At 42.6% G+C, this 22,431-nt stretch overlaps 1 protein-coding gene across 2 annotated transcripts in view; it reads right to left on the bottom strand.

Annotated features, from left to right (window-relative positions):
* Positions 1-9,291: 9,291 nt before the first annotated feature.
* Positions 9,292-22,431, bottom strand: part of samd12 (sterile alpha motif domain containing 12) — a 106,862-nt gene continuing 93,722 nt past the window's right edge. For both annotated transcript variants that reach the window (XM_085791233.1, XM_085791231.1), the window contains exon 5: positions 9,292-13,714. In XM_085791233.1, coding sequence (XP_085647359.1) covers positions 13,683-13,714 — 32 coding nt within the window. In that variant the 3' untranslated portion in view covers positions 9,292-13,682. The remainder of the gene's footprint in view (positions 13,715-22,431) is intronic.

Raw genomic sequence — 22,431 nt, 5'->3', positions numbered from 1 at the left:
TCCATTTGTACGTCTGTGATAATTACCTAGATGAGAAAAACGTTTACATGAAGACAGCAATGTGATAATGGAGTTTTGATTTTGATCATTTGGTGTTAAATGAACTGAAATGCAAAGCTTTGTAGCCATGAAATGCAAGAACATTACATTAAACATTAATCTCTGCCTTCCCCCTTTAAGCATACTTAATAATGAATACTTTTTCCATCCTATAATAAAAAAATTGTCCTTTTACCAAAGCGAATTGCTGCATTAATTTCTCCTCTTATCTGTGTACTTATTCCACCACACACTGACAGAAATTCTAACAGCTGGTTAAACTCTGGCATGAAAAATTAAGAAATACTGGCTGATTCAAGTTTTTAATAGACATGAAATGTCTGGTAATTGTAGAAGTGCAAACCTTTAAAAAAACTGTCACAGATCCCACTTATTACAGCAAAAAAATGTTTGGTATCCAGTCACGCAAAAACATTTTGGTTTAATTTTTGTGTTAACTCTTCCGACATGTGGGACTGTATGTGCTTCTAAATTTCATGTTGACTGCGAAGCTCCATTTCTCTGCGACCGTATGAGCTACAGACGCACAGTTCTTTCGTGTGTCACTGACTTCAATTGCGACATTACAATTTAGGAGAGATATGAAGTCATTTTAGAAAGGTTAGGGGGTCCCAGAGGTTTGTTGGTTTGTGGTCAGCAAGAACTGATATTATGGACTATTGGAAACAGTATTCTAGTTGAACTTTTTTTTAACTTAAAAAAAAAAAAATGTTGTTGTGTATGTTCTTTATTTTTAACTTTTTATGAGCTATGGGCCTCTCAGAGAGGTGCCTTTAATCCACCAACTTCAAAGACAATGGTTACATGCCTACAACTACTACAGCAGTTGCTAATTGTTGGGATTGAGAGGTGTACTGTCAGTGACCAGTTGAACAAAACAGTCAAAACCAAAACAATGAGCTAAAAGGAGATAAATAGGCTGGGGGGAAGAAATGGGTGACCCCTCAAGTGCACTGCAAACATTTCACACCATCATTTGATCTGTTTTTAATAATAGGTATGTAAAGATCAAGTGATGAAAATACTTTTTGCAGGAATTGACCCTTTAAAATCTGTGTCTCAGCTACAGCTACTTCCTGCCTAATTTAACAATGCACACACAACTACACAGCTTCCACTCTGTGACAGGTTGTCCAAAACTACATCCCATGTTTTGCCTTCCATCCAATCCTCTGTGTCCTCCTCTTGTGTGTGTGTGTGTTCTGTCTTGGTTGGCACCCAGGTCCCAGCTGTCGCAGTACAGAGGATTTGCGCCAAACCGGATACCCACAGGGCACGCTGGAGCCAGAGGCTGCCAGCTGGCCCAACAGACCCCCCGTCCTCCCCACCATCCAACCACCCCCCACCCCCCGATGAGACACACACTCAAAGAGACACACACACGCACACACGCGCGCACACACACACACACACACACACACAATCTCCCCTCTATCTTACGCCCAAAAACTCCTCAATTGACCTCTCAAACTCGCTTGCCCACCTACCCACCCCTCACCCCACATCCTCGTCCTCCTCAATACACACATTTAGACACACTCGGGGTGTGAACGTGCCCAAATCTTGGCATGTTGGAGCTGTAAAGGTGACAGGAGTTGTCAACAACATCACACTGCTGCCACATAATCCTGCTCCCCCTGAGCAACACAGCACAGGCACACAGCCTCAATCAATAAATCAGTCAGCCCTGCTTGACACGTCTGAAGGCAGACGAGGCAGAGTGGAGCGTTCAAGTAATTGCTGCTGCGACAGAAAGTGATGTCATCTTTAATTTTGGTGGACTATTTATTATGGTAATGCAAGATCATAATGGCTGAGATTAAGAGGCCGATTTGGAGATAAATGTGAGAGTGTAATGTTCGAGGGAGAATGTAGGCCAACGAGACAATCAAGACACTGAGCTGTGGTGGAGGGATAAGAGCTGAGAGTGACTTTTGTTCCTTGAATTGCTGTTTATTCACTGTTTTGTTGCCATAGATCTTAAACTGCCCATTCATATTGAAACGGTTATTGTTCAGCGTTATTTCAGCCCACACATTATGCAAATCTCATCCAAGCCAATCAGCTGCAAATGCTCCACATTGCTGGTTCTTAGAAATAGAAGAATACTTGTCATCATGGGTTATTGTGCAGGATGGTAGTGAGGAAACTCGATGTCTGTGTTTGTTTGGCGAGAGTTCATCCTCAGAGGTGTGGACAGGATGTCATCTCCGACCGCAGCTTCCCGACTGTGAGCAACTGATGCCAGTTTGTGCCAGTGCATGACTGGAGGAGGTCACACACACGCACACACTCACAAACAATCATGCACATCTAGTGCTTACCTTTCCACACAAATTTATACTTCTACATCACCCACACACATACATTGTGACCAAGTGTGTACTTTTTCAGGTGAGGTGACTTTTTTTTTAATACATGTTTTAGCAAGTTTGAGCTTGCTAGAGCCCCCTCCTGCTCCGATTGGCTCATGTTCAACATGTCATCTAGTTTCGATGGCAAAGTCACCACAGGATTTCAAAATACCACGATCAGTGGTAGTGACCATATCAGCTATTATGTAGTCTGATCACAAAAGAGATGCCTGACTCGTCAAAACAAACCCAAAATGAAACAACAGCCCGATGAGTAATCACATTTTCATAATACCGTTGGGAGCTGATCGGCCAAGGAAATGTGAGATTTTGATTAGAAGATTCCACCTTAAACCAAAACCCACATACGGTAGTTGCACAACCAGGTAGGAGGAGAGTTTCTGTTTGTTCTAACCACCCATTTATTACCTGAAGCTGTAATGAAATTGGCATAAACATATTGTGAAACGCTTCCGTTTTCTTTAAGAACAGAGAACAGAGGGACCCGAGACTAAATGAACATCCTAGGCAGTGGATTAACATTTAGTTCATGTCCTGGGTTACGTGAGCTGAGGTTGCTGACCATAAACGTTCCTCTATTCTATTGATCATCAACCTGTAGGACAAATATGACCCTGACAAACAAACAGCTTCTGTCTCAATAACAATTCTGGTAAGGGAGCAATTTAGGACACTGACGTTAATCATTCACCAGTGGAAATACCCTGACATCAAATACCTCCTGTCCAGGTGGGGGGAAATGGGGAATGAAAAGGCTCTAAATGAGTAGTGACTCATACACACAGTGGATGAAAGTGAGGAGGCCATCAAACACGCCCGTACTTTAAACCCCTTAGGAAACCAGCACCACCACACGTTTCACTGTCCCAGTTCTGTGCAACAGTGAAAACAAGAATAGATGATTTCTCACCAAAGGCAGCATGTTACATCATTTCTTTTGTTCTGTGTTTTTGTGCTTTTTTTGTTTTTCTTTCTTTCTTTTTTTTTTTTTTTTTATACATATACATAGTATCATTCCACAGTGAAGCCATCAAGGCAGTCACTCACAAACCCGACAGATCAAGGCCCAGCAGTGTGAAATGTGTCGGCCATTTTGGCTCTGTCAGAGCTGGCGGCACGTAGAGCAACTGCTCATTAGAAGGCGAGTGTGACAGAGCCTCTGTCCCCTCAACCGTACGAGTCTGACTTCCTCACCCAAAGAGGAGTGAGAGAAAGAAGAAGAGAAGGAGGAGGAGGAGAGAGAGGCAGATGGCGATTGAGAAAGAAAGAGGAGAGAAAGCAAAGCAGGAGAGGGAGGAAGGCCAGAGGGAGAGTGAAAGCGAAAAAGAGGTGAGAGGTGGGAGTGAGGAAGAGATACAGTGCGAGAGAGGTGGAGGGAAAGAGGGAGCGCGCCCGCAGATATCATTAGGGTCGGGTGCAGGGCTGTTTAACGAGCAGGCTCACAGCAGCCCTCCATCCTCAGTGGCGCCTGCTGGCTGGAGGCCCCCAGGTTCTGGCTCCGCAGCAGGGGCTCTGGCCTGTTCCATCACTGCTGAACACAGGCGCTGAACTGAGGGTGGAGATTTATATTTTTTCTCTCTCCCTATACCTGTGGAGCGCATTTGCACAGACACATTCGAAAAAGAAAAACCTAAGAAGCACCACGTCAGGTTCTCACTCACACACACACACACACACACACACACACCGCCTCAGGGAAGAAAGGTTTACCGTGTGCATGCACTCTCTCTTTCTTTTTTTTCTCCCCAACCATCTCCTGTCAGAGGTATAATTGACTCAGCCTGACACATAAACATAGTGGTAATAACCCCGGCTTCCCCTTGATGTTGAACGACGGAGCACACAGCTGTGCGAGGCGCTGGGAAAAGTCACCGGGCAGCGGGTGTCTGAGGACTTGTAGCATCCCCGCCGTCGCCCGTTCAACTGTGTGACTGCACCGCCGCCACGGGAGGCAGGGCCAGAAAACATTTCCCAGCAGACTCAAGGGAGGAGAGACATTTCTTATTTGAATACATCAGTTGTAGGAAGGGGAGAAAGATTACAATCACAAGGCTGAGAGGTTACATGAGATAGAAGAGGCAAGGAGAACAGGGAAGAAGTGGAGAATTACAGAAGGAATAATAGCTGTGAGGATGAATAAAACACCATGTTAGTGCCTGCTCTGGCTATGCACCATGGAAATATATCAAAGACATCAAGCTTTACAGCATTGTGAAATTTTAATCGATTGCTCTGATGTGAATAACACTGAGTATTATTATTTTACTTGTTAGCAACAAATTACATGGAAAGACTCCAATCAACAATAAACCGATCCTACTGACAAGTTTTGCTGAGTCTGATGTCTTTATTCCTCAGTGTCACAGACCAGAAGAGATGAATGATGAATGCTACCGTTGCACATACTCCTTTCTGATAAAGGCACTGTGTTTTATTTTTTATTTGAGTCATTGCCCCGTTCTGCTGAAACTCTTCTTTCTTCTAGAAAATTACACAATCTCAGCAAACACATTTATACATGGCATATGGAAAACATGTAGCCAACAGTTGCCTGGTTACGCATCCAATTTCTGCTCTGCTTTATAGTTTTGATTTTGCCTCCACCAACTTCTGAGAGAAATGTCTGGCTCTTTAGGGAGCTCAATGTTGATGCTACATGCAACCACTAATGTACAAGCTTGGTGTTTACTACTTTTGTTATGCTGCTGTGCTGTCCACTGATATCGTGCTGTCTGTGAGACGTCTTTGCTCTCTCCTGTCCTGTTGTCCTGTGTGTTGAATCGTATCGTATTGTATCGTATCATATCATATCGTATCGTAAAATGCTCCACTAGCTGGTCGCTAACTTTGCCGTTTGGTTCGAAGCAGGCAGTGCACTGAGTTCATTACCGTAACTGTTGAAAAACAAACAGTGAGAGCAATAAACTAATACACAACTACAACAGTTTAAGCTGCAGGCCATAAAACCAAAAACAAGACACTAAAAGACACTGAAATGCTCCTTAAAGCAGAAGCTGTAAAGACTTTACACAGACAGATCATGTGCTCACTTGACATAATATTAAAAACCGATTCATGCAGCTTTCGTGTACAAGCACCACTTGTCCCTTAAAGAGATAGTTTTCTTTCTTTACTTTGTTTTACGTTGTCTGAGGTCTGAGGTAGTCATGCAGGCGTCACATGAGTTATAACATACAATGAAACAATCCAATATCAGTCTAAAAGTGAGCTTCTTGTAGCATATTTTCACTGCATTATACCACAGCTGCAGGTCAGGTGAGTGAAACAGAAAGTGGCATAATATAGTACGCAGGTGTGTAAGTGCACATATGGGAATATGGTAGTTAAAAAAATGTAGTTCAAAATAAAAGTGCTCTCTAAACTGACTGGTCTACTGCAGGTAATGGTACTGTCTATATAGTATGACCACGCCACACAAGCCTAGGTTAGAAAAAACAACTAAATTCAACGAACGAACTGCAGCTTTAGGAGGAAGCTGAACTGAACGTAAAGGTTTTCAAAGGGAACAGTCCCATTTTTCTGACCAATCATTTCCCCCTCCACACACTGTGGTCGTCCAGTTGGAATAGACTTTGCAGTCTTCCAGTTTGACCTGAAAAAGACCCCTTAAACTGTGAAAGGTTGCCACAGTAAATCTGTGTAACAGAAGTGCGACTTATCCTCTGCAGCACTGACACTGGTCGTGACAAAGCTGGCAAGATAAAACCCCATGAAAAGTGGCTGTTGGTGATGAGAGCATGGCCAGGCAGCGGAGAGCGAGCACCAGGGGAGTTCACGACTGGGTGGATGTCGGCCTGATCTATACTCGATCACCTGCGAAGGGAAGGTTGATAAGAAGGCTTAACCTCTTTGGCTGGTGAAGGGAATCTCTTGATGCCCACTTAATGTGAGCACAGGGTTTTGTACATTTTCTGCAGACAGAGAGATAATGAAGCGCAGAGATCAGATGATCCTTGCCAAAATAAGCAGCGTCGAATGCGCTGAAAGGTTTTCATATCGGGTCATATTGACAGGGCCAGTCAACACAGGATAAAGTGGAGGAGGGTGATGGAAACTGCTGAAATACAGAAAGCAAACCGATGAAGAAAATAGAAGGAAAAAGTAGAAAAATGTAAGCAAGTGATTAAAACAGGTTGAGTAGACTGAGGGAGGAGGAGGAAGGGGGAGGGAGGGAGGCTTGGTACAAACCACTGGCTGAAAACAACATGTACTGAGAAGTCAAACAAGATAAGAGGAGAGGGGAGAGGGGAGAGATAAGACATGAGGAGAGTCAAGGAAAGCATGAGAAAGAGTGTGAGAAGAAAAACTTTTTTGCTGTTGTTGTTTTTAAAGTAGTAAAGCTTTAGCACATGAGAAGACTTCTCTCCCCGACCCCCCGACTCCCCCTCTGACAATAAAACATGAAGGGAAACAGATGTGATAACCCTCGCCGCTCGGTGTGATGCTGTGTCAAGTGCTGAGCAACGCGCACGTAGACCCTGACAAACAGTTAACGGTGTGTGGCCAGAGCCCCCTATCTGGGCACCAGTGCTCATCATGACACTCCAAAGGGGCTCAGCGTGCACGCTGTCTAAGATGTTTAATTCATACAGCCGCCTGCTTGTGCTCCGACATGAATGTGTGACGGAGGAAGATGGGAATGCATGCGCAGAGAGCCGAGGAGCTGAGCATGATGCAGAGACACAAGGAGGGGAGGCTACATCAATAAAGAGAGAGAGAGAGAGAGAGAGAATTTATGTGTTTAGAAAGAGAGAGAAATAAAGGAAAGAGGTGTAGGAGTATCCACGGTGACAGAAAAGAAGAAAACAAATAGAAATAGACACAGTTGAAAAGTGTGAAGCAATACAATAACTCCAAAGAGATAGATAAAGAGAGAAGAGAGAGAAGTATGGATGATAGAGCACATGCTTCAGATAAGAGTCTCAGATTCACACAGAATGAGTAATGGATAGAATTAGAGCAGTAAAATCGAGAGAGAATGAGAGAAGAAAGACAAGGAAGAGTGAAAAAAAAACTGTGAAGAGAAATTTCAGACACACACACTCACACACACAAGGATAAAAACTGTTGAGATTTCATCCAGGCAGGTGGTGAGAGCTCAGAGTGCTGAGGGTGTGTGTTGCAGGTCTCAGGAGAGGCAGGCAGGGGACTGAGCGCTAGCGATTTTCTGTCATATCTCCCTTTCTCTTCATCCCTCACGCCTGTTATCTACCTCCTCCTCTTCACCCCGCCCCTCACCACTGCAGTACAGCCCCATGTAAAAAAAAATAAAAAATACTACAGCGTGTGTAGCATTTGTAGGGCATCAATTTCAATTTATCCAGAGATCAATTTCATTGTGGGATTTATGGTGATACCTTGGTATAAATTAGTTTCTCAAAATTAAGACCATGTTTCTTATGTATGCCACCTGCTCTTTTTTGTCCCTTCTATTGCAGGTAATAAAATCTGTGCTTTTATGGAAGAACAGTGTATATTGTCCACTCCCAAAAGTCTATACTTTCAAATAAAAAATTTACACCTGTAATAAGCCACATATTAAAACAATGTGTTGTGCACTGGCAACATGTGAAAAATACTTTTGAATAGAATCTATCTGCCTTTTGCGTGCATAATGAATGGATGGATTGGGCTGGATGCACTTGTTTGTGTCTTAGTAACGGATCTATAAAGCGCTAATAATGATTTATTTACATCATCTCACTTCACTTTGTGTTATACATGCCTCACACAGCTGTTGAAATGCACAGTGGAGGGTATCAACACATGAAATATACACTAGTAAACACAACTTTACCTTCAAAATAACATCAAAAAACAAACCAGAGGCACACTGTTGGCTCACCAGGGAAAATGCGCACCATATAGGCCTTGCCCTAACGGCAGAGGTCATGGGTTTTGAATCTGTACCGCAGCCCTTTACAACCTGTCAGTCCCTCAATCTCCCTGACTTTCCTGTGTATCTATCACTGTCCTGTCCCAAAACGTCACAAAACATCCAAAGATGTGGATGATATGACCAAATAACACATTTTACAGCTGTGTTTTATTCTTAAATCAGCCTTCTTCTTCAGTGCAATACTGAGTCCTGCTTTAAAGGGACATTTTGACTATCCACTGCACTTTGAATGATTAAATTATTAAACATCAGTAATTAAAAAATCATCAATAATGTTTAAGTCTTTAACCTTTAACTGTTGTAAGAAAAAAAACTATTTCTTATTAGAAAGTGGTGCCTACAGTGTACCGTAATGTTTGTGTTATTTAAAGTTCCTAAAGCTACTAATTTTTTCACTAAAATATCAAACGTTTATGAGTAAATAAGCAAACATCATAAAGAAAAACATGTTAAGGTATTATTTATGAAGACTCATGAATATTTTCTGTGGTCCAGGGTAGAGGAAAATGCTTTTGCTGCTGTTGCCACTGCTGAAAAGGAATATAGATCATGCATATCATTGTAGATACATGTATATGTATATATGTACAAGTGGCAGATATTTAAAAGAAAAAAAAAAGTGAAAGTAGACCTACTCGGAGTTACTTGCAGCTGTGATCCATAGTGTTTCCTGCAGAGGTCCAGAGGCCTGGTGCCTGGTGCTGCCCCACCTGCCAATGTCATCCCGCTCCAGCCACAACATCTGTCAGGAAATCTTTTCTGCAAACTCAGGCTACATCTGCTGCGTGTAAGTCCATGTTAATACACACACACACACACACACACACACACAGAAATGCACTGTGCGAGCAGATTTAGGACAAGCTGTAACATCCTAATTGGCCGGTCACTCACACACACACACGCACACAGAATAAACACAGAACACACTATACATGAAGATTAATCTGTTTATTATACTCATTGTGATATCAATATCATCATTAATATCCATCATTAGGCACCTTATATGTAGATAGACTGGGATAAGAGACTTGCTCTGCATGCCTGTTGGTTACAAACTAAATTGAAACATGCTGTCAACATGGGAGAAAAAAATATTTGATTTGTTTGTATTTTGTTCAGATTGTGTTTGAGCAGTTGCTCAGTTTGTCTGCTACTTATTACATGTGTTTATGCATAACTTATGCAAAGTGAGTTAAAGGCTGTAACTGTGTTTACTGCTAATTTGTTGTGAGTTCTCTGTGCGTATTTTGTTAGTCTGGGTCTGTGTATGTGTGTTTTATACAGGAGGTCTGGGATCGTGTGCATTTTTACTTGCGTGCCAGCTTGTGAAAAAGTTGTGCAATAACGTTGTGTGAGGTTTAGTCTGGCATTTACTTGTGTAACAGTGCACTGTGTATCAGTGTCTATGAGTGCGTGCCAAACCTCTTACAGGTACCGAGAGACTATGGGCTGAGCTAGTTCAGGCAAGTCCTCGGACACCTTGGCACAGCTGTCAAATGTCAAGCTGGTTTTACCTGGATATCTGTGCCAGAAACACTGTGGGAAGTTTCCCTTCATGCCTCTGGAGGAGAATGTATTCCCTCGCTTCCCTCCCTGCAAGTATGGAGCATACACTCTGGAGAGCAACAACAAAAGAATCAATATTTCTTTACACTCAGGGTTATTACAGTGCTGCAGCCTAGGATATGGATAACTAAAACACACTGCTACTGTACATTTGTTATGTGGTGGAGGGAGCCTGCAAGCTACTTCATGTCTCGACTCACAGTCTAGAGACTGTCTGTGCTGAAATGTTCTGAATTAATTTCAAAGACACTTTGAGAACAAAGGAATATATTTTGACACAAACACTTTCAATAATCCTTTATAGCCACATTGAAGTCCAGAATTACAATTAAGTCAGAATACAGAGTAGGCTACTCTCTTTACAGGGCTACCATCACAAAATATGATGAAATTCAATGCAAGTGGTTCATATACTGTTAGACACCAGACGGCAGCCTTGTGTTCTTTGCCCACCAGGTTTTGGGAACGCATGGACGTTGGTTTGATGTCAGGTTGTTATGTGCAAATTGTAATGTTTCTGACTACATCCAAGCTAAATGTAGAGTTTAACTGAGATGTCATTCAGTCAAGGTCACCATCATCATATTTGTCTGCTAAATATGAAGCTACTGCAGTGGTCGATTAACTTAACATAGAAGTAAAGTGTGGAAAAGGGAGGGAAACAGCTTGTAAATGGCTCTGCAGCACAACTAGAACAGCCATCTAGCATCTGTTAGGCTAATTTATTGTACTGGTTGGTTTATTTTGTTATGTTTGAAGAAAACCTGTCTTTATGCTAGGTTAAATTAGCAGCTAGCAACTAACTAGACAGACTGAAGTCGCATGGACATATACGTGAATGGCATCAATTTTATTATATAGCCCTTTTCACATAGGACTCTATTATGTGCTCTATATGTGCTCTGTGCTCTCTTTTGCTGCAAGGGTTAGCTAGTAAATATATTTTTGAATTCTAACTTTACAGATATGTTCAAAAGCATTTGAGCACAATTAAAATAGTTTTATTTAAATTGCCTTGGGACAGAGCTTCCCCTCTCTGTTATGCTAAGCTACTCTAATAGGCAGCTAGCTGTAGATTCACATTAGGCAGGTAGATATGAGAATGGTTTTAATCCTTTTATTTAACTCTTCACAAGTAAATTACGAAATACATCTTCCATAATGTTTAACTATTTGTTTAATTCCAACAGGCTACAGGTTATGGCTACAGGCTAAATTGTTTAAATCCAAAAATCCAGATTACAGTCAAATTATACAGCGTTTCACACTTTTACCACTGCAAAACTATTTCTCAGTTTAGTTTTTGACACTTTCCAATCTGAAACTGAAGAAATTCTGAACCTATCAGACGCTTCAGTCCTCGTCTTCCTCCTGTGGCCTTGACAGACATGGACATGGCATCTCCATCCGGCCGTGAAATAGCCACTTGTGTTTTAGCCAGAACAACTCCATTCCTATGTGACTGTCACACACATACATACACACACACACACACACACCCACACACACTGCTTGAGGCTTTTGTAATCTGGGAGGACTGACTGTATGTCCTGAAGAACTGATCAATACTATTCAATCAGCTTGCAGGTCCTTTTTGCCGCATTAGGCGACGGTCGCTATCCAAACAATGAATGGCTGGACACAGAGGAACCCGTGTACAAATGGAATCCCATTACAACGCAATGGCTCTCAGGGGCTGTCGCTGACCCCGGCTACCCCTCCCCATTTTTTTTTCTTTTTTAAAATTTCTTCTCCGCCGACCACAGCAGCTATTTTATGCCCCTCTGATTGACAGCTCCCTTCCAGGAGAGGAAAGATGTTGTTACCGTGACAACAGCTCATGCTACACTGGCGTGGATACGAGCTTTTGATAAATATCACTCCAGCACACTGGAATCAGCAGAGGTCATTATACTGGCTACAGGATTTTTATAATGTATTTACACTGATTGACATCGTGGAGATGAGGACAATGATCGAAGTGACAGACACATGTGCTTTTAAGTGCAGTTAATATACCTATAATATCAACAGTGACTGGCCATTATTCACATTGACAGCAGAGGTTTGAGTTTCCTCATCAGAGATAAATAGGATACAGTGGTGTCTTCCTATAACAGACCAACATACAGCACTTCCATGATGAGCTTTTTTTGCACACAGCACGTCTCCTTTCTACACACGTTTCAATATATTGCATCTAAAAATAGTTTCAAGCAGTGAGATGGAAAGCAGACAAAGCAATAAAGAGTTGGAGATACGGAGGTGAGGAAATGAAGAAGGCTTCTCTTTTGTTATCTGTGATGTCTTTTCTTCTTTTGCTCTCCTCATTAGCTGTAAAGAATTTCAAGTTATAGCATCCCCTGCTTCACTGAGCCCTTTTCCTTTGCCTGCTCCTTCTTCTTCGTCTTCTTTTTTCTCTCTTTCAGCCACCCTCTTCTGGGTTGCCAAATCAGTTTACCTACTAGCACAGCGCTTTCGGGGACACATGGAATGCGTCCCCCCCCTCCGCCATCCTTTGTTTTTCTTTCTTTCTTTTCTCCAAGTTCTGCTCCGTCGCCTTCAGATTGCTTTTCACAACAAGATTGTGTATTTCGGGAGCCAACTTAACTGTCCCTAATGTGATGCCTACGTTCAAGTGTTTATTCCCCTGCTAACTCTTTTCACAGTGAAGTTCTCTTGGGTTTACCGTCTACGTAAGGGGAGCGATCCACAATATGGAAAGGGGAAGAGATACGGGACTTCACCGGGCTGTCGAACACTGTTTACAGGATCTATGCACAGAATGAGGGCGAGAAAAAGCACAAAACTACACACGCATGGTATTGTGAAATGCGTCAACCTCTCGCATTTGTTGCAGTTTAAGTTTGTGAAGAGATAAGGAGGAGGGTTGAAGGAGGGAGAGGTGTACAGGACCAGTCTTGTGGACATACTTTTTTTAATCTGCCATTACCAAAAGTCCTCAGTAGGGCAGACGTTGGCTCAGCAGCACCACAAGGGTACTCACGGGAGAAAATACACATTAAAGTGCTATGATGAAGGCGCTAACATGCCACAGACTGTGGATAATACTGTAGATGTCACTAATACTGTAGATGTCACTCTTTACTGTAAGAGTCGGGGGGGGGGGTTGATGATTTTGGGATCAACAGTTCCCGAAAAGCAAAACAGCACACACATAAAAAATATGGTCCAACCGCAAGGCAATGGTATAACTGTGTTTAAATGCTTTCAGGAAACCCAGCCAACAGTGGATTCTGGGTAGATGGCGGTTAAGAGTGAGTCTGGGGGCGTGTGTGTGTGTGTGTGTGTGTGAGGGGGGGGGGGCTTGGCTGTAGGGTGTTGTTCAGTTGAGAGAGAGGGAGCAAGACAGATGTACTGTATGAGAAGAGTGGAGGAGTTAGAAGTCTGGTGGAGGTTTGGCTGCAAAGGTCAGAAATGACTGGAGATGGGATGTCTGTAATGGAAACTTTTGGTCAGACTCCAGGAAGCTGTGAGGAATTGTTTGGACTGTGAGGAAACAGCGAGTCAGAACTCGTGGGAGCCGCTGAGGAGTGGCTGGGAAGAAAAGAAGGCATGGGTATTTTTCCAAATTTGTCTTTTGGAGAAGTTGAGGACAGAAACCAAAAAGGTGTGAAGCGGAGAGAGCCGTGATTGGTTCCAGGGAGAGAGTCTGAGAATCACATACTGGATGGACGTTGGCAAGGTGGCGACGGTCTGCGTCCTTTTGTGACTGGGTATCCTGCTCCGTCAGGCTATGGTGAGGATGGAGTGCACTCCAGAGAGGCTGTAAAAAGAAAAAAAAAAGAAGACAGAAGGTTTGAAAAAGTTCATGTAAGAATAAGAGAGAAGATGGTCGCGGTGTAAGACGGAGAGAAAAGCACTCCCGCTGGAAAGAGGGAAGAGGTTGAGAAAAATCACAAATGGCAAGAAAGAGAAAAATAAGATGAAAACAGAAGAGCAAAAAGAGAAACGATGACGACTATCATAGGAAGAGTGGGGAAAGGGGGTGTTGGTGGGGTGGGGGGTAAAACGAAACCGAGAGGAAATTAAGAAGTTGAGATCAAACAGCAAAAAAAAGAGAAGGGGCCGAGATAACAAGCATGGGCACAGTGAGGCATAAAAATGGATCAGGGGGATGGAATTAGAAAAATAGACGAGAGAGGAGGGAGATAAGAGAGACAGGATAAAAGAGAGAAAGAGGGAGAGAAAGAGAGAGAGAGGGAGGGGGGGTGAATAAAAAGAGGGGAGACATAATTATAAAATGGCACAAGAAAATCAATGCAGTGGGCATCATTGTGCGTGCAGGCATCGTACAAAAGGAGGTGGGAGAGCAGCAGTGTGTCCATCAAACACATGCACACCACCAGCACATGTCAGTGTCACACACACACACACACACACACACACAGAAGCATTTCAAATGCAGAGTGAAGACAAGGAGGATGAGTCAGGCAGATGAAGCAGAGAGAGACAAGTGACATTTAGAACTCAGTCGGCGCATGTGATGACAAGACACAAAGATACATGCCAGCCTCGACTCTGACAACAGCTTGTGTGTGTGTGTGTGTGTGTGTGTGTGTGTGTGTGTGTGTGTGTGTGTGTGTGTGTGTGTGTGTGTGTGTGCGTGTGTGTGGAGATGCAGAGCTCAGTGCAAGGAAACAGATTTGTGATTTTTATATATTTTTATTTTCACTTGTGGGATCTGAGACTCCAGCCAAAGAGCCAACACTGACACAGAGCTGAGGATTCATGTTAGTGTTTTAAAACCTAAGGGTAAAAGTAAAAGAAGTTTAACAGGAAAAATCTCCAGATGCAGTTTTGTAGAATATAGTGTAAAGGCATACTTGTGAAATTAATCCCATTTAATCCTAAATTCATCAATTTAAATTTAAAAACCTATAAGACATTTTGAAACAACACGTTTTCATAAGGTCACAGGCAAAAACTGGTTTCTTGTATATTTCATGAGCTTGCTCAACATGTTTTTTATTTATTTATTTTTTATTATTTATTTTAAATGAGGTGACACATGCAAGTTAGAAGGTTATAAATCAGACTAGGGAAACATTGGATGAACGACTACATAGCTAAGTTTAGGGGAGCTTCATTGTCAAGCTTCATTGTCTGTCACCTGGACAGATCGCCAGTCTGTCACAGGACTGATGATGACCTCACAAGCTCACACCTCTAGTGCTTCCATTTAAACTAATGTGCATGCCTTTGGACTGTGGGAGGAAGAACATGCTAACCACTGCACCATCGTGTCACCCTAATAAACACAGGAGGCCGCCTAATTTCCTGTTTCCAGCTCCCCACCTTTGTTGCATGATCATGATTACCTCCAAAAACCTGTTTATTAGTAGCATGAAATGGGAAAACTTAAATTTAAACTCATAAAAAGTACCTCACTGTTGTACAGCAGCTAAATAAATGTACTGAGTTACATTTTAGCCCAGCAGGGCTATTATTACCCGTACACGCACCAACAGTCATGCAAATTCAACCATGTAATATTCATTATCATTATTGACAAACACAGCATGTAAACACCATGTCAGCCCACACACACACACACACACACACACACGCGTGCACACGCACTCTCCTAGTTAACTGTATTAGTGCCAGGGCTTATCTGTGCTGTGGGACCACACAGCACAAAAGGCTGAAATTCATTACAGTCGTAGGAGGGCCTTGACAAGCTGTCAGCATGTTCGAAAGATTCTTCAAATCCCCCCTCCACCCCTCTCCCCCCCTTCACCCTCTCCTCCTCTCTGGTCTACCACTTCATTTCAAGGATAGTTTGCATTGTCACACAAGCACATGCAAACAACAGCCACCTTATTTTACAAATCACACAATCACAGAGAAAACCCACTCAGAATCTTAATTTCATGGGTTGTTTACATTGACACCGTACACACACATACTCACACACACACACACAAACACACGCACACTTGTACACACTCACACACATTCGTGTTAACACATTATTCTGAGTTAGTGGTAAATGGAGCACAGGTCTAAAGGTGCAGTTCAGTGACACACTCCATATTTCCAATTTGTGTTGGCATCACTATGCTTCTCTTGGCTGCATGTACACACTCACACACACATACACATACACACACACACAGACACACATGCCATGCATTTTAATGCATGGGATTTGTTTGCTGTTCTGGTTGAGGTTACATCGATAGGGAAACATTTTCAGATGATCAAAGAGATTACTGTTGTCATAAAAACATGCAAAACAATAAAACCCTGGAGGCTTTCTCAACCTTTATGAGGACATGTTTCGCAAACTGGTAAAATAGCGTGTGATGCTTCAACCCTGCTGCTTCAGTCTTCAAGGACAGAAAAGGGCAAATTACTCTGGAAAATCTTTTCTTTAACATAATTACTATAATCTGCCAAACCTAAATTAACCAGACCAGCATGTGAATGCCTCCCTGACATGAGTGTGGAGAGTGTGTGCTCTCGCATCTGACAGAGAATTATAATTTCGACACGTTTCTGTGGTGTGTAATTGCATGTGTGTGTGTATCTATGTGTGTGTGAGTGAGGGAGCACTCAGTTAGTCTCCAGTTATTAAACCAACCAATTACAAAGCCCACTCATCACGTTTACGTCCCAAACAAAGGGAGAGTTGATCTATTATTAATGCACTGCTCAGCAGTGTAATTCACACACGGATTCGATCTCACACCCATTGGTTTACACATGGCTGCTTGCACGCACATCACACGTATACACACAGACAGATCCAGCTCCTGCAGCCTGCAGCAGCACACTCTCTCTTGTGCTGGCAGTACAAATGATGAATGTGATATGGTCGTATTAACAGATGAGCAGCTTTTCAGAGACAGGTAGTCAAATGTCTGGATCATCAAAATCTCTTTCTCTCTCTCTTTCTCTCTCCTGGCTTCATCTCATGTCTTTTTGCCTCTTTCTTTACGGCTCTCACCCGTTCATTTGTAATGAGACCTGTCTCGCTTGTTTAATCAGAGCACACCTCACTGTGCAGGCTCTCTCTGCCGTGCGCCGTGTCTCACACTGAAACGTGAATGAGGACATATGCACCGACTGATCCCGTCCATTTTGGCTTTGGAGTATTTGTTCTGTAGGCTGGATACAGGATTTACCTGCTGGTGCTTCCCTGTTGTTGGGGAAACCTTGAGATGTGGTTTTAAAGGATAAGGCTGCTGATCTTTTTTCTTTTTTGTTAACAAAACCCAAGAAAGACATGAAAAAGCAGCAGTAAATTGATCCTACTAACAAGTCTGTGCAGCGCCACTGACTTATTGACTGACTGATTAGTGCGCCAACGTGTATTAATCCATGGAAATCAATGAAAATAGTCCAACAAATGTCCCATTTACAACCACTCTTTTATGGAATTACTGAGCCTTTTTTCAAAAAACACTGGTAGAAACACTGAGTTTGAGTGATTGTGTGTGATATGAGAGAGAAAAATGAATAGTGGGACAGCCTGATCTGTTCAGTTATCTAATTAGTATGTGGCTGGAAAATAATGAGTCTTCTCTGTGTGGTAGTGAGTCCTTCAAACAACCCTGTAAGGAAAACCCCCATTGCGAATTCTGTCTCTAAGTGTTAGTTGGCAGTGTCAATGCAAGATTTCACAAGCACTACCAACAGATGATTAAAGGTTCTGTAAACGGTCATCACTGCCACAGCCGAGTCTCCATCTCAGAAAAAAGCCAGACCAGTTATTGGCTCCATAGTCAGATGGGAAAAGAAATTCATCCTTGAATTTATCTGCCAGGACCGGCCACATGAATGACACTGATGGAGCTGGTTAAGACGCCAAAGATCCGGTGGCCAACAGGGGTTTGAGCTGGTATAGTCTCTATGGCATGTCTGCCTATCCTCCGGCTTGATCTTATTTCTTTATCAGATGCATTTGTTGCCAAAAAAACACGCCAGTGGTTGCTTTTACCTGAATGCTACGTGATACACTGTGGCCCAACGGTTTAACAGGGAAACTTGTGCAGATGTACATGAACTAACATGCACATGCAGCCATCCTTGATACCATGAAAAAGAAAAGAGAAGCTCATTCAGTTTGGCTGTGACATTGCTGAAAATGCTATAACTCCACTGTATCTTTTAAAATAGAAAATAGCTGTTAGCTGCTTCTTGTGCCAAAAACCCTCTTAACTGCACCTTTGAACAAAACACAGCTCAGCCAACGCTCCTTTAGAGCAGCGGTTCGAGAACTTCTGGGCTTGTGACCCTTTCAAATGAAGCATGTGACCTCTTATCAGAGGTTATGGCCTCGGTGTGGACATGAGCTGTCAGCAGTTCAAAGAGAGATTGATTTTTTTCCTTTTCTGATTGTTTCATGTGAGGGATTTTCAGAGGCCTGGAGGGATAAAAGTCATAAGATTCCACAAGACAAAAGTGAAGAAGAAAAAAATTGAATGGTTCATTCACATTGACACATTGGAACGTTGAATATCCTTGAGGGTGGCACAGTTGTGTTTAACTTACTGTCAATCAATGCTGTAATTGGTTAATTCTGCAAAAATACCGTGCTACAAGGCTGCCTGCAATGACTGCACAAGGCAACAACGGTATAGCACAGTTAGGGGAAGGACATATAAATGGACATAATTCTAATCAATACTGGATGTACAAACACAAATACAGCCCAGTCAGACATCCATCAGCTATTCCACCAGTACAGTATGTACAAGGTCATGGTGGGCTTCACCTGGACAGGTCGCCAGTCTATTCCAGGGGCAACACATAGAGACAAAACAACCGCACACATTCACTTTCACATTCAGACCTTTGGACTGTAGGAGGAAGCTGAACCCATACAGACACAGGGAGGAACAACACAAACTCCACACAGTTACCTCTGACCTGGGATTTAACTGGCAACAGTGCTAACAACCGCAGTACCGTACCATCATAAAACATATTTAGGCTAAATAAAAGCTTAAAGGGATAGTTAAACATTTTGAGCTGCTCAGCTAACACAATTGAGGTAATGGTACACTGATTAGTTTTGAGGGACAGGGGTCAAATATACATTTCTACAACTCCAAAACACTCTTGTGGAGAAGTTGTGACCTGCACATTCACCACATGTATAAATAACATTACGACACACTAAGAACATACTCAGAACTACTTGCACTTTTGAAATCACTCCGCCCAGCTGCGGTGTTTAGAATGTAGTTCCGGCTGCAATTTGCCTCGAAAACAACTCTGTCTCATAATGTTACATGATTATTTCATAGCGTGGTGAATGTGCAGGTCACAACTTCTCCACGAGAGTGTTTTGGAGTTGTTGGACTGTATATTTGATGAGTTTTGAGGGATGGGGGACAATGTACCATTCACCTCCATTGTGTTCACTGAACAGCTCGCGTCTCTGCCCCGCGGGTCTCAAAACAACATTCACCGACAATTAAAGGTAATGAACATACCCCTATGACTACAGGGATTATGGCAGTGGGTGAATTTGCCAACATTTTGAACTATCCCTTTAAAAGACACAGCAAGAAAAGCAGTTATGAGAGAAACCAACACCTTTCTGGAGTCGCTGGTGAGATTCAGGAGATAAAAGTCTGACACTTCACCACATGTTCTCGCACAGAGTTCAATAATTTGCCTCAAACTCCAGAACAAAAGTACATTAAACATAGATGTGGTCCGAGCTACAACGACCTTACCGGCATACCATAATGAAGAGGGCCACGAGGTGAACTCTCTGCACTTACACAAGAATGCTTCTTATTGATTTATATATTGATTTATGTTAAGTCTACTGTTTGTCTGACTCAAGGGCTTCCGCCAGAAGGTACGGCTGTTGAAAGTGAGAGGTCATTGACTCTAGCTATATCACAACTGCCACCGGCTTGGATGATTAATCCAAGTGAAAGTTCAAACGAGTGGAGGGACAAGCTATGGCTACATACATGCATATACGTGTGGTTATATTATATTATATTCATATATGTGGAGTTCTGAGCCTCTGTGGCGCTCAGATAAGGTTTAGAGAGCCTCGTCTCCCAGTGTGCGTTCAAAATAGGTCATCTTATTCTGTGACTCTCAGCGAGCATGCCTGCTTCTTTTCCTGCCCTGATTTCAACAACATAAACAACTGATGGGAAGCCCCCTCCCTACCCCCACCCCTCCTCCTCCTCCTCCTCCTCCTCCTCCTCCTTTCTTTATCTATCTCTTTAAAGTAGAGCTCCTCATCAGCGGTACCCAGTGTGGTTAAGTAAATAAGTCTATTTTATGCAGAGCAAGAGACAGAGGGATGGTAGTTCTCAAAAGTGCTTGTATTTTGGTATTCGAACTTGTGTCAAGTTGGATTTGTTTGCCACTGTGCCTTTTCCAGTGCCACCTGCCAACACATACACTGACTCACACACACACAAATTTTGCCTCCATGCTTCAGCTTCCTTTAGTTGCTCAGCAGGGGACTGTCAAACTGAGCTCAGTGCCATTTCTTTACTGCGCTGCTCTATCATGCAGGATATCTCTCCTGACACAGAGCTGTCACGGCCTTCAGGGCTTAAAGATGGCGATGCAAAGGAGCAAAAAGTGGAACAGTGGAAACAAGCCCTTCATTTATTTCAGTGCATGTATGCTGATGTCTGCATGTATCTATATTTATGTGCATGTTTTTGTCAGAGCAAGCATGGCTGTGTGTGAGCACCTCGGTGTAGATATGGAGCTTGTTGAAAATTTTATTCACTCTCTCTCTCTTCCCTTCTCTCGGCCTGCTTCCCAACTCAACAGAGGGCGGACGCTCTTTCTGTTAAACCAATCAGATTTTGCCGTGGCCCCTGCGAGCCAATCGTCTTGTTGCTGTCAATATTTAAAAACAAGCTCCTCTCTCCGCTGCAGTCAGGTGTCATGTTGAGATGGATGCAGCCCTCCTCCATCCCTCCATTCATCACTACCAGAACTACAGGTTCCTCCACTGACCTCACCAGAAGCCCTTCTGCACATCCGTCACACCCATTCAGATCTTCAGACACATCTCTTCACCTCCTCTCCCCACTGATACTCTCTAAACCCCACTGGGGGATTTTCCTGTACAGCTCAGCTCTGCTCTCTGTGTTCGCCTCCCTTGATTGATGCAATGCCTTTAGATGAATCATGGTGTTAAACAGGAAAGCGCAATCCCCCAAGTTCTGCTTTGATGACATTAGTGGTGCGATTAGCCCGAGGCTTACACAACATCATGGGTGGTTGCTGGTTTGAAAACATGACTGGGGTTAGAGGATTTCATCAGGATGAATCATGAGGAATAAATATGATGTTGCGTTTGATACTCAAGCTAAAACCTTTTGACTGAATACAGCAAAACTGAGCAGCCTGTTGCCTACTGTAGATATACCAACTGAGATCTCACAATTAAAGGAACAAGGAAATGTGCTTATTTGCATCCTCGCTGATGAGAAGACTGTGGAAACTACTGAGTTCATTATGAAAAAAAACCTGCAGTGTGTTGTTTTCACATTTCTGGCTTTGTTCAGATTAAATAAACAAGGCAGTAGAGGTTCTGGTACCGGTTCTGGTTCTGGTGGCATTTGTTGCAAAAGCAGCTGCATTGAAATGGTCTGAACATTTCAATGCAGCTGCTTTTGCAACAGACAATGTATATAAGTGGAATATATTAAAGATGTTACCACATCTTTTCTTCGATGTTTCTAGTTGAGATTACTGCATTATTGTAATGAAGCAGCTTGATCTTTGTTCACTTTCATTCATGGTCCATTACTGACCTTGGAATTAGCAGTTTGACTAAAAATAATTCTTAGCGTAAGTCTCATTACTATGTTTTTTTTTTTAATCGATTTCACTCATACTGCATCTTGCTGCCCTCATCAGCCAGTAGAGTTTGTTCGAGTCATTACTTATGTCAGGTGATGAGAGCTGAAGCATCTTGACTATGTGCCAACTCCATTTGCTTTTAAAGCCAATAAGATCTGTCCTTTCTCCACTGTGTTTCCAGATCATTTACTGCATCATAATAAGTATTGATAGCTCTAGAGCTTAAACATTTTGTTGATTAATCGATAAGTCAACTGACATAGAGGCCATCAGCACCGTTTTATGTTATTGTAAACTAAATATATTTGTGTTTTTCTCAGACACACAATATGCTTAAAGTTTTTTCACTGTTATACATTAATGTATGTATAGATGTATTTATTTATTATGTGCCATTGAGAACATAATCAGGGACTAAGGATATCAAATGGACTATACTTTTCTAGTCATATTGTCCACTCAAAGTGCTTCTTCTCTACCATACACAAACAATCATAAATACCGATGATACATTCAGTGTTCAGTATTTTGCCTAAGGACACTTCGATCTGTGGACTGGAGGAGCTGGGAATCGAACCAGCGACCTCAGGATTAGTCGACGACCCGCTTGGCCTCCTGAGACGCAGCCGCCCATATATCACAGAGAAGATAGGAGATTTTATCATATAATGC

Source organism: Trachurus japonicus, chromosome 11 (genome assembly GCF_045865225.1).
Source record: "Trachurus japonicus isolate A0001 chromosome 11, Traja_1.0".
Taxonomy (NCBI): domain Eukaryota; kingdom Metazoa; phylum Chordata; class Actinopteri; order Carangiformes; family Carangidae; genus Trachurus; species Trachurus japonicus.
The sequence above is the reverse complement of the archived record's forward strand: the minus strand, read 5'-3'. Positions and strand labels throughout refer to the sequence as shown.